The sequence below is a fragment of the Topomyia yanbarensis genome, chromosome 3 (assembly GCF_030247195.1).
Source record: "Topomyia yanbarensis strain Yona2022 chromosome 3, ASM3024719v1, whole genome shotgun sequence".
Classification (NCBI taxonomy): domain Eukaryota; kingdom Metazoa; phylum Arthropoda; class Insecta; order Diptera; family Culicidae; genus Topomyia; species Topomyia yanbarensis.
Genome location: NC_080672.1, coordinates 426,782,759 through 426,796,564, shown reverse-complemented (window position 1 = coordinate 426,796,564; position 13,806 = coordinate 426,782,759). Strand labels below are relative to the sequence as shown.

The 13,806-nt window shown below is 37.1% G+C and overlaps 1 protein-coding gene across 1 annotated transcript in view; it reads right to left on the bottom strand.

Annotated features, from left to right (window-relative positions):
* LOC131691899 (sodium-coupled monocarboxylate transporter 1) overlaps nt 1-13,806 on the bottom strand; it is a 285,364-nt gene that overhangs the window by 215,326 nt on the left and 56,232 nt on the right. The window contains exons 3-4 of the mRNA XM_058978642.1: nt 8,649-8,840; nt 8,436-8,584 (exon numbers count right to left, since the gene is read on the bottom strand). Of these exons, the coding sequence (XP_058834625.1) occupies nt 8,436-8,584; nt 8,649-8,840 (341 nt within the window). The remainder of the gene's footprint in view (nt 1-8,435; nt 8,585-8,648; nt 8,841-13,806) is intronic.

Genomic DNA, 13,806 nt, shown 5'->3' with positions numbered 1-13,806 from the left:
AACATCTAAATCGTGAACAGTAAAAACTGCCCTATGACACGCCGTCGCATCCACGTCCATGTCATCAACGCTACCACTTTCTTATTGTTCATGGTCGGATGGTCTTGTTGGTTTATTATTCTTACGAGTCACTATTGTGTAGTCGTTATTCAGTGAGTATTTGTTACTTTCTTGTTCGATATTATCGGCTTAGTAACCGTTTGTGGTTTAGTATAAGTTGACTGTGAGTCGGTGTTGACTACAGAATTGGCACATAGAGGTCTGCCACGGATGAGTAACCAGTGTTTTTTGAGTGTATGGAATTTAATTGGCTTCGATTCGAAGAGTCAGGAAGGAAGTGAGACAGGTCTCGCGGTCGCATTTTCACCATACGAGCATCGTTGAGAACATCCGGGAAGCAGTATCTTCTCTAACATAGACCATCTTTCCGTAATTTGACACGAGTGGTTTAGATAGGTGATGAGAGGTAAGCGCTGCCATATCGCTTAGTCGTACCTCAATTGAGTCATCATCAAATGAACGGGAATGCTGACTAATCTTTTCGCATTACACGGCGTTTGGCGAAATGGACGACTCTGCTAGAATTATAGTCCTGAACATGATCAATACATCAATTCAGAGTGCGAACATGCCAAGTTAAGCTCCATATTCAATGTCCACAACTGGTCCACTCCCCGAATAGATGGTCTTACAAAAAAAAGGCGATAAATCCACAGTTGCCAGTTTGCCCTTATCGGAGCAACTATTTGGTTGGTAGAAGCAGCACATAGTAGAATAAGAGACGCGGTAGAATCAGGTGTTTGCTCTTCCGGTATCACTGTAAAAATTAGCTTTTGTTCTGATCAAGATCAGAAGGAAAACGATAAACATCGACCTATTTAACCAAACTAAAGTAGGAAGCTGAGGCTCAGTAAAAGTCTACCTCAGAAATGCATAAACGGGAGCCAATAAAATGTAGCGCCGTTGGAACGGATCAACTACACGAATACCGAATATATTTATGTTTTCTCTCCTTCCAACACTCTGTAAATACTTTGATTATTATCTCTTCCGTCAGCCCAAGCACTGACTTTATTTTAGATGGCCAAATGGAGGTCGAATCGACTCCAAAGATTCAGACAGGCTCTGCCGGTGAGACCCGAGCTAAACAAGATCCAGACGTCGCAATCGGTCCGTTTGTGGTCTTCTTTCGGTCCAAAATCAAGTCTTCAAATACAGATTTCCAAGGACCTACTACGGAACACTACTAGACTGTAACCGAAATTTTAAAGGTCCTCTCGATCAAGGTCAGTGTCCTGATAGCCAGCTCAACAGGAAGCAGGCAATGAGCTTGCTTCTCCCGAGCCTTTTGCGAAGCAATATGTTGTATACTTACCAGCTAACCAAGTAGAAATAGTTGGCGTGGTCAACGATGCTCTCGATGATAGGTGAACATTTGCTGGAATATAAGGTTGGTTGTTTTAAGAACACCTTTTTTAATTTTTGTACCTTAGGTCATGAACTGTCTTAAATGCAAACAATTGAATCAAAGTCAGCTATTTTAGCAATAAGGCCCACTATGAAAAATGCATCGAGAGTTATATGGATACTTCTTGAAGTAGGAATCCATTATCTTTCGACATGTGCGTACAAACTGTGTGGCAAACTGAAACGTTCCCTCAAGAAACGTTCCAAGCGATCTTTTGAAGACATGCTAATTTCCTCCTAAATCTCTGTTATTAGCTTTTATGCCTACAGTATGAACATGTTTAATGCAGTTGCATGTTTACTACTTACATGCTTTACAGTGGAATAGTAAAAATATTATCTCGAAAATCGTTTTTCCGATTTCCAATTTTTTTTTATAAAATGTTTGAGAAATAATGCTTTTGCAATATGTGAACGATATTGAACTTAGCTTCCACTATTTTAATATTATTTGCCTGGATCGAGAATACCCTGACAGAGGAATGCGTAAAGGGATAAAAAATGCTATTCCTTCCACAGAATTAACCTTTCCTCGGTAACAGGTATTTCAGGTAATCGCTTGTGCAGTAAAAACTAACAACAAAGAACTTTGCATAGCTTCCATCTATATTCCTCCTTTAACCGCGGTTGGGCACCGATTCTACACGATATCATAGAATCCCTGCTTGCGCAACGACTAGTTCTAGAAGATTTCAATGATAATCTATCTACCTTAATCCACGATATTTGCGATAACTTCAATCTGACAATTTTGAACACTGGCAAAATTGCACAGATTTCTTCTCCACATTGGATTTATTCCTCTGCTCGACTTTGCTACTGTTACACATTGCACATTGAAGATAATCTACGATCCCCGCGGTGGTGACCATTTGCCGATATTCGTCTCAATCACTAAAGACTCAAAGTCATCGGAATTAATCGATGTTTCGTATAACCTCACACGAAACATTGCCTAGACAAAGTATGCTGCTGCGATATCCCAAACCATCAAATCGACACAGTTACTTCCTCCGAAGGAAGAGTTAATTTTTTGTCCAACTTGATTCTCAATATCGCAATTTAAGCTCAGATGAAAGTACCAATATCCAATGACGTTCTTCCAATCCGTGGCTAAAGAAAAACAACTTAGACGTGTACGCAAAGAACACTGCCGCGTATAAAACCTCCGGGACGACGGCCTACCCGCTAGCTATCGACAGTACGCAACATTAGAAACTCGAATGAAGTGTTTGATGAAAGCCAAGAAATGTGGCTACTGGCGCCGATTCGTTGATTGATTAACGAGAAAAACATCGATGAGTAGAGTACTCTTTGGGAAACAGGGCGACGTATGTAAAACCGAAACCCTTTTATACTAGTATATTCGATTTCGCCAAGAAGGTTTGTCCCAATTCCACCTAGGCGCAGAAGACCTACCGCACCGCGTTCCGCGTGATACCGCGAACGAAACGCCTTTCTCGGCGGTACTCTTTTATCATGTAAAAATAAAACCTTAGGGCCAGAAATAATTAACTTCATCTTGTTAAAGAATCTACCGGATTCTACCAAAAGACGCTTGTGGAATTTAATAATATTGTTGATGGCCTCCGATCACAAGTCGTATAGACCGATTGATATCTTCAAAAGTTATTCCAGAAAATGATTCGGTTCCGTCTCGATAATTGGATCGAAGCAAATAGTTTTCTGTCAGACACACAATGTGGCTTCCGCAAAGACAAAGGGACAAACGATTGCCTTGCGTGGTCAACGGAAATTCAAAGGAACAAACAGATGGTATCAGTGTTCTTTAATCTTGAGGGGGCTTTGTGTCAGTTTGTATATACGTTCTTTCGGAGAAGCTGCACCAGTATGATCTTTCAATGATTGTAATCAACTTTATGCTAAACTAAGCTCTGAAAAACACATGCATTTGAAGTTTGAATCGTAGTATTCTTTACGTTATAACTCGAAGCGAATTATTGCAATAATTCTTGCTTATTGTAACTAATTCAAATTTTGGCAAAAGTCGAATGTAGCTGAAGAAATCCTTTATCCAGCGCAATCCTTATCTCACTTTTTGAGATTTTGTGCATAATCGGTAGCGGGAAAATCAGTTTATACCCGAATTGTCATGTACCAGTTAATAACATCAGCTTTAATCACCATTCGATTTGATTCACAGGTTTCGGTTGATATGTTTCTGTGAATATTAAAAATAAAACTATTTCTGTAGTTTACGATTCAACCAATTTATTCTTCAGCCATCTCCAGAACGTTTTATTAATAACAAGTACAATTAATTTCACATTTCCCAAAAAATTCAAGAAGACCACTTACATTTAAGCCCGTTGGCTTAACACTCGCTGAACTGCCCAAATAAACGCCTACCTTTACTGACCACGTTTGCTATGTTGTGTTGACCTGGAACGGGAGTCCCAGACAAAACTGCTAATTTTCAACAGGTTTATTGGAACTTGAAGGAAGAGCAAATCTCAAATCATGTCCTACTATGTTCGTTGCATCATTCATTCAAACAGCCAATCTGCTCAATCATTTTCCATTCATTTTCAATTTCACTGATCCTGTGAATATTTCTCTCCTGGGGTATTGACTAGGATGTTCAATCAAAACTATTCTGAACATACTTCTTATTGTTTATGTAATGCAGAACATGTTAACATTTAACCTAAACTGGCCTCTTTAACACAGATGAGTATTTTGATCAGAGTGCCACGTTTTGCTTATTTTTGTCCTCCTCTTGTCAGCATAAGATGCAAAAAACGCTTGCGACCATAAAGGTAGGAAATCTCATCAGTCACGTGGATAGAGGAGGCTAGGGCCCCCACCGATTTAAAAAAAAATAAAGAAGACAACATGTTTTTCGATGACTTAAAAAGAAATGCATCTTGTTTGGTTTCAACGAATTAATGGGAGAATGGTGAGGAAGATTGCTGTTTCAAACCACCGACACGGCAGTGGTCACGATATAAACATCAGTATGCCGAGTGTGATGAAACAGTTCCTTTTATATTGTGTGACTCGTCGGCAGAACAAAGGAATATGTTCCTTTAATTCTTGCTGTGGTGATCTGTTAGATGATTGAGTCGTAAAAGCAAGAAGTAGATCTCCAGGCAAATACGGAGGCTATTGACTTTCGGACTTTTCGCGTAAGACCGAATATTCGTGTTGTGAAATATTTGTTGAAGGTGAAACTGGAGGTTATGCTTACGAGCATTGCCTTTAACAAGCTCTACCATGTCAGGTATTCAGTGCTGTTGTCACTCTACAAATTAGCCCAGGCGAAACCTGTCATTGTGCATAACAACTTGTAACACGTGGTTGATCCTCATATGCATGGACGATGAGAAAATCAATGTTCGGCTACATGATCTAATACCACTTACTTGCACCGTATACTACTAACCTCGCTGATATGCAGAAGCGTACACAGAAGGCGTATGACTAACTGTCGTGATTTTATCTTTACTTTCCATCGGAAGTCAATTGATGCTAAGCCACATATTAGTCAATCAATCATAATAAACCTTATGTTGCAACAAGCAGCAGCATTATAGTCGCTTTCGATGGTTTCCAGTTAATGTCTATGTCTATGAAAGTCTGAAAACGACAGTGAACAGAGTAGGCTATCACGGAAAGCGACTAAAATGTTGTAAATGGTTGAATCTATAAGTCAATAATTTGCGATTATTATTTCGATTTCATGTTTTCAGTATGTGACAGTCTTTCGTTTTATTGTTGTTCGCTATGGAATAAAATGAGAGAAGCGATCGGAAATCGCGGAGAAAAGAGAGAAAAAATGAATCAATCAATTGAAATCGATTCAAGAGTACTTCTATCTTTTCTGTACACTCAACTACTCGAGTTGAACTTTCGGAATTGCGCTCTGATCCACTCATTTTCGAAATACGCTTACGTCTTCCTCATCCGTAGAACTTTGATGCGTTAGGTACAACAGCTTTAATTGAAACTGTTTCTCAAATTGTGGTAAAATGACACTACAGCTTTGTTCAAGTAGTAGAACATCTTGCAATCTTGTAAAAAATCTTGCATAAAAAAAAATTAGATGAAATTACTTTTATTCAAAAAGCAAACCAGTTACTGAGCAGATTAGTGTCAATATATTTGTTTATTTCCGGAAAGGGGAGTAAACACGATGTGTTTTATTTGACCCTCAAAAAGACAAGGGGTCTCAGAGGCGCGGCTAGTTACAGTTCTCTAGTTTCAATGAACTTGTCACAATTTTAGCTTACCTTTTAGAGGGTTAATAGATTAAATTCTGGGAAGTTTTCATTAGTTGATTAAATCATTGAAGTATATATTTTAATCCTGTTGATCACAAAGAATCTTTGGGCCAGTTTTGAAACTAACTTAATTTAAATAGAATATATCAAAAAATTGAGTCGGTAATAGTGGCAAAAAGCCAGATCAGGAAAATAGAATTTGAGCCGTTTCTGCCCATCTATAAATTACCTGCAAAATCAGAAGTTCTAGTGCAAATTTCGTCATTCTCTTCATTCGATCATTCTAACTATATTTTTCTACTCATTTCGATTTAGCGTGTTCTACACCTTGCTAACGTGTAGTTTGAAATACCTTGCAAACTCCGTCAAGGAGTGTCATATTCGGCTAACATATAAATACTTTGTAACTTGTAAATAAATAGTAAAAATAAGTTGTAACTTGTAAATAAGTAGTAAAAATCAAATTCAACATAAATAATCCGACTTTCTTGTGACGAAGAACATGTTTTTAAGGATTTTTAGTTTCAATTGTCTTACATTTGAAATTGTTTCTATGAAGAATATCAAATCAGAATTAAATATTTATGCAATAATTTTAAAGTAACCCCCCCCCCCCCCCTCTCCCCTCTTCTAAACAAGATCCTGACTACGGGCCTGATTCTGACCTATTAGAGACAAACGGAAAACGCAATTTTTCATACTTTTCCTCCTACTTACCGAGAGCGGTGCATTTTTTAAAAAAATTACGAATTAAATTTTGCAATTTGTCGGTGAATAGTTATAGGTTTCGTAAACATAAAATCTATTCGAACTTGCCTTCAGAAATGAGCTCAACGTGATTGGGAATTTGAGGTTTGTTAAGTTCAGAACTCCGGAATCAGTTTCTATTGAAGTGTTTCAATACAGGTAGTTTAATTGAAATTGAAAGAATTTGGCAACTGTGGAATCTCGATTAAGAGATTTAATTCCTATTATTACAACTTTAGCAGCCCTCATGGTGCTTAAAACAATAAGTTATTGTATTGATCAAATGATTATTATTGAAATATGCAATTCAATTAGACGGTAGCAATTGTTTTTGTTTTAATCAAATTAATTTTGACTTAGTTATGGTATTTGCGTTTCGACTTCGTCTTATTAGAATCCGACACTAACTTAGTGACATGACTAAGCTAGCGCAGGATTGATGCTAACTCCAAAAAACGAGGATTTGTGTTTATAAGTAAACCCCGAGCCCAACGAGATGTCCCTCAAAATAATAATTATATATAGATTAGATCGAACGCGAGTGTCACTAAAGAAGAATTTATCATTTCATACTAATTCAATTTCCAGAGATCCTAATATGTACAAAGTTACAGACAGTTAAATGGTTCCAAATTGAAAACGCCCACTGTTGAAATTTCGCGAAACTTTGTAGGATAGATGAACGCTTATTCATCCGAGTAAAATGCCGTTTCATTCATTAATCAATATGGACTCATATGAGCACCAATATGATTCGCTTTGTTCCTAAGCAGTAAGATAATAAAAGTAGTGCGGAAAAAAGTGGAATACACATGTTTGAGCTTAGTAAAAATTTAAATCTCTCTTAGCATTCAAACCCATACATAAATTCAACAGAGATATCAGAGAGATATCTTGGGTTCATGATCTGTACAAGTTCGAATGCATCTCGAAACGAGCAACATTTCGATACATCCCCACGTTTGCGTGAAGCATACTAGATACAATGTGATAGTCAATTAAAGAATGAAAACAAAACTGCCATAAGATAGCGGTGAGTTTACTTCAAGTTAATAGACGTAAAAGGTGGCGAATGGTCTCTGACCATGTATTAGAGCCTGTTCAAGATCTGTTGCGGTAAATAAAGACTTCCAATTAAGAAAAAAAATTAACTCACACATATTTACTACCATGTCATTCTATCCATCTTGAAGGAACATAGAAGAGAAACCCAATGAGAAGCCATTATAACCGTAATTGATTAAGTGTAACATTGACATTGAAATAGGCTAAGAATTAATACTGCTACTAAAATCGCAAAAGGGAAATTACCCGGTAGTTGAACTTGTTGGAAAACTGGTCCCAACTTCAATTAAATGGAAAATAATTCCAACAAAACCCCAGGTTTCTCTTCAAACATATTGATTTGAAAACAAATTAAGCAGAATCATCCCTCGGCTCTGCACTTACATTGATTCAAACAAACAAAAGAAAAATTCTACGACCTTCCTCGAATTCCGATTAACCTCTTCCCGAGCAGCGAACCCAAATCGCCCACCCACACACAATCAAAAGCCATTATCCGACGGCACCCATTCAAGTGCCGTTTTCCGCAATAATTGTTCATCAATAAAAAAAAACCCATTCTAGAGTTATCGTTTTGTAATTTCTGCCTCTCAGATTTGGGTCCTTCTTGTTTCACTGCTAATTGGTTTTTCGGTTGATTCCAAATGAAAATGAAGTGATTTGCTTAGAAGTGCTACACTGTGGCAACGAAATTACATCTCAGCAGTTTGATTAATTGATGGATGGCGTAGATTGAGTGATTGAATTTTGAAGTCAGTTTCTATTGGCAATGACCCAATTAGTCCCCCCTGGCTTTGTGGTTAGAGGAAAGGTTCCTACGACAGGGATTTCTCGTTAGTCGAAGTATATGATTGAGTTTTGAAATTAATTTTGATGCTGGAATTAGGGATGAAAACTCTGGGCTAAACTTACCTGAAGAATGTACAGAATTGCGCCAAAAACACGAAGCTTGCTATTAAACCGCGTTCCCAAATACTCGTAGCAGCTAGTCAAATCCATTTTATAGTACAGGGGGTAAAACACCTTAACTGCGACGGGGATAACTAGTAAAGCAGAAATGACTGAAAAACACATTTAAATGATTAAATTTATTGCGGACGCTAATTTAATTAAATTTTCACTTACCGATTAAGGTGAACTGCGTACCGTTGTAAAACATCTCCGATGGATTCCCAAGCAATTCGATGGCGGTAATAAAGCTGGTTGTCAAACTCAACGTCACTGGGAACACTGTCATGCCCGAGCCAAGCAAAAAGTCATTTGAACTAGGATCGCCATCACTTTTTTTAGGCTTAACGAAATATCCGTAGAAAACTCCTGAAAATCAAAAAAAACGTTCAGAGAATTAGAATAAGAACATTACTGTTCATATTTTTGCATTTGATTTAAAAGCTAACAGGAAAACATTTTCTTTGTCTTGAAATGCTAATGAGTATTCTGATTCGAAGCAGCGCAGCGGAAACATTCCGTCACGTCAATTGCGCTTCAAATCCTCGGTAGAAACTAGTGAACGCATCGGAAATAACCAAATGAAACTGGTTAATGTGTGTGGAAGCCTTAATGGGCGCAATGTAACTGTGAGCGCAGGAAACTGTTGTGATGAAGCTTTGAACACGAGTCATATAGGTGGGTATCCTACATAGTAATAGTCAACAGAGGCAGTAGAATGAGTCCATTATGAGGTTAATAATTTAATTGTCTTATCTCCGGACAAAAACAAGCTTGGTGACATCCGGCTACTTACATCTCACCGGATGGCTTCTGAATGGTATTAGATACGGAAGAAAGGAATGTTCCTAAACCATTAGATGCAATCCAGAGATTAATAAAACTTGTCGGGTTTGCCTACATTAAGGAAAGATTGCGAAATCCAAAAGCGACTAAGTATTAGTAGCTAAGTATTTTTTTCTTTTTTCCGAGAAACGAAAAAGAAACTTATTTTAAATTGTAAAAAAAAAAATAAAAGAACATTTTTTAGTGGTTCATTAAATTTGCTTGTACAACTTTTAACCATTGAAGGCGCAAATATTTTTTTTCAAACTTTCTGAAAATTGTCCCATAACTTCTATACGTTACTGTGTTAATTTTAAAATGGTTTTCGCAATGTTGTTTTAAAACAACATTGGGCATTTAAGGGTTAAAGTATCGAGTACTACCGTAACTAAGTAAGGTAACCCCGGAGGTACCAGGTGCCGTCGTTTTGTTATAATCTGAGTTGAAAATCATCGAAGCATTTTTTGATGGCTGAGATGGACCTGAGGCAACTCGTCTTGAGCAGGAAAAATATTCATTCCAAATGTCTTGTTTTTCATTCAATTGAATATTGTACAATAACATTCATTTCACTAAATATCTAGGTAAATGCTTTCAAATGTTGGTAAAACATATTTAATAAACAAAACCATAATTATCATCGCTCTCTTTGTACCATGGCCTACTTTGATGCGTTCGTTTCGTGCAATAATCGGGGATGAATGACAGTCTGCATTGAACGAATTGCACATTAGTTAGTTCGTTTGACGTTTTCGGTGGCGTCACTAAATATTGAATGTGATCAATTTCCATGCAATGAACTTGAATATTTGTAACACTGGTTATTATAACTTTAACCGATAAACTTGACTAATATCGAATCGCACGAGATTTGAAGTTTTATGTTTAATTAATTGTGTAATGGTGTGCTATAATCGCAATATTAATTATTAAATTTGACAAACATAGACATTTTGTTTTTGGAAACAGTACCGTCTGTAAGCATGGGCACACTGGGCCCATACCAGAGGCCCGCAATGGAGATAGCCGCATAAAATCATACTAGCTGTCTGCACTGCTGGCGCCATGAAAATTTCTAAAGAAACGAGCCAATTTTTAATTTGATTGGAAAACTATTTTGATGAGCATTATTACACCGAACAATCTTGAATTGCTAGTTCCAGTTTTGATTAAGTCGGTTTAACCTCAACTGCAAAGATAAATTGTGGGGCACGTCAAATAACACTCGACCCACCGAAGATTCGTTATTCCTTATCCTGCAGCAAAAAAATGCGAGACTCGAAAATGAATCATCCTGATTCTAAATCATCTGAATGGCGTTCGTCAACACAATATTGAATGTTTTTTTAAAAACCACAATGTAGTTTTCCAAACCCACATAGTGTCCAGTTTCATCACATCAGAAACGTGGTACTGCTCACGTTCAATATGTTAAGAATAATAATTTTAAAGCTTGAAAATAAAAATCAATTTTTTGAAATACATTCGTTTAGAGACATCTTCCTGTTGAAATCGTTACCAAGATTTTTTTTAAAGTTGAATTTTATTGGCATATTGTTACTTAGTTTTCATAGATGGTCGTAGTGTTAGGTCAGTGCTATTATAATGCCTGATCAAATGGAATAGACAAACGAACCCTCGGCACATGCCCTTCTGATTTCAATGAGCTCATTCCCAAGTAATGTATATCATGTGTACTTCTAGTATATTAGATATATTTTTGATTTAGAATAAATTGAAAACAGTTTTGAGTGGCATTCATAAACTTTTACACAATAGTATCTGGAGGTTATCTCTCAGCTTTGTTCTACTTTCATTAAATTTTTATTTAATTTTCAGCAATATTGCGTTTAGCTGCAGCTCCATTATTGCAGTCTTTGGGCACACAATTTATCTTGATGACTCTATAAAACTCTAGAACTGATTTTGCATAACAGCACAATGTCAAATTGAACCAAAACACCGAATAACGACAGTCTTGTCGAACAGAGATAGTCCACGTTGTTGAAGGCACTCTTTGTAATAATTTTTCTGTCCTGATTCATAGTCCCGGTTATGCCATAAATCTGAACTCGTTTACCGCAACTGCAGATTACTTGCCAAACCAAAAAAATACTGATTGAATTTGAATTATAGTTTGTTTGTATTGTCCGGCAACCTATCTATATCTATAAATTTATTTACGTTCACTACCTCAAGACGTTTCTAAGTTTGCTATGGGATAATTTCTTTTGCGTCTGTTCAACTTTAGGAACCCCTTCGCTCAATAGTGCCCAAGAACCCCGAGTGGTGTTAAGACGGCTCTGCTTGGGGAAGAGTATAGCTTATTTGGCAAAGCGGTTACCTTGTACGCAGCACACCTGAGTTCGAGTCCCAACGCTGCAATTGGGACCTCTAAGGTCTAACCCGAAATAAGAGGCGAATGACCCTATGGTTAAAACCGATAATCATGTTCTTGAACAATAAGAAATAGAGGATATATGTAACATCTATCTCAGCGTGGCCAATTGTACAGTAGTCCTAATCGCACATTACAGAGGAAATTACATTTAGCCAGAGAAGTATAGAATTATCGTCATGCTACACATGCTGAGAGACAACATTTGGTGTCGTCCTTCATTAAGGTGCCTCATATTTATACTCAGTTCTTATTCCTAGCTGTAGACTTTGTAGAACATTTTTGGGGCGTTTCATTGACCAGCAGTATTGTTGAGCATTTGAATCCAAGCAACTTCTTGCTTATCTCGAGTAGAAATTTATAGGTGCTTGGTACCTGGGCCGAATAGGACATTTGACCGAATGGGTCATTAGGCCGAATGGGTCATTAGACCGAATGGGTCATTAGGCCGAATGGGTCATTAGGCCGAATGGGTCATTAGGCCGAATGGGTCATGCCATTAAAACAAAATTGGACTGGAAGTCTATGGCCCAGAGAACGAAGGGAAGCCAGGTGAAATTTTCAGTACTCACCACACTTGTGACAATATAGGTAACCGATTTGTGACTAGGTTATCAAGGAGACAAGATGATATTATTTTCCCGGATAGATGTCCAATGGCACTGAAAAGGCTGAAGTGTCTAGAATAGAAATTATCTAAGGACCCGGCACTGAAAGCAAATATTAAACAGCAGATACTCGAGTACCAAGCAAAGGGATATGCTCGAAAGCCACAGATGATAAACCACCTATCTACCTATTAATGTTATGCGAAATCTAAAGAAGCTGTGCAAAATAAGACTAGTGTGGGATGCATCAACTACGAAGAAAGGTGTTTCAATAAATCCCAGCTGAGACGATTATGACGAATTTCGAGCTAACTCGAACAAATGTTGGCAGCACCCTCTCAGATTTTAATGAAACTTTCTGTACGTGAAGACTTTGTCACAAAAAGCCACTTTTTGTTTTTCCAAAAATGATCTAGACTGTGTTTTGAAAAGGGCCAAACTTTTTTTTCCCATTTTTTTTTCAAATGACAAAAATGACAAATCCTACAAAAAATGTTGTAGGAGTGGTTTTCACAAAATTAGTCAAATTTTCGATTAAAAATATTGAAAAAAATCTTTATTGACTCCTACACTGAAAAATCGATTTTAAAAATTTAAAGTCGATTTTTTGATTTGGATTAAATTTTGTTCCAAGATAGATAATTATGTTCCCTGCCTACCGTCAAAAAATTCATGTTTAACACTTTTGAGTAAAAAAAGTTATTTGAAAAAAGCTTTACCTTGTCCAAACTGATTTTTTTTTCTTCAGTGTATTTTATCGAAACCTAAACCAATGAAAGTCATAATCATCTCAGAATCCAATAAAACCCAGTTTGTGAGAAGATATTGTCTAATTTAGCAACTAAGCATATTTTGATTAAGGGGTTAACTACTTTTTCATTTTTCATGAAATCGAATTTTTTTATTACATTATCTGAAAGTACAACTCTTTGCGAAACGAATGGTTTCCCAAATTTTTATAATGATCCAAGAAATAGATCAACGTTACAGCGCTTCCAAGCGTAGCGCGAGGAGCTACAACCATTTGTGGAGGGTGATAGTCTAAACGAGTAGTATTAAGTATTGTAATGAGTATGTTTGCTCCTCAGCTAAATGCCTCGACTTTACTTTAAGGACATTCTTTTCGTGGATGCTAGTAAGTCAGCTATGTTTCACAATTTTTGGTATTTTTCTTTAGCTGTTACCTGCTATTGGCATTTGAACTGCTCCCCCATCACGAGAACGCGATTTCGCATGATAGGACAATACAGTTCCGTACAATTCGGTGAATCTGGCCCTTTCGGTGCTATGTAGATATTATTTGCTTCGAAACATGTAAAACATTACTGACGTTAAGATCTGGTCAGAATAGAAAGTGTACATTACGACTGCACTAAAATCTTTTCTGTAAACAATCTTTCTGGTAGATATTATGGGGTACCTCCCTGTTATTACGAAGTTATTACTGGTTCGTCCACTGTTGCAGATGACTTGCCAAACCAAACATTTTTTGGAAAATTTAGAC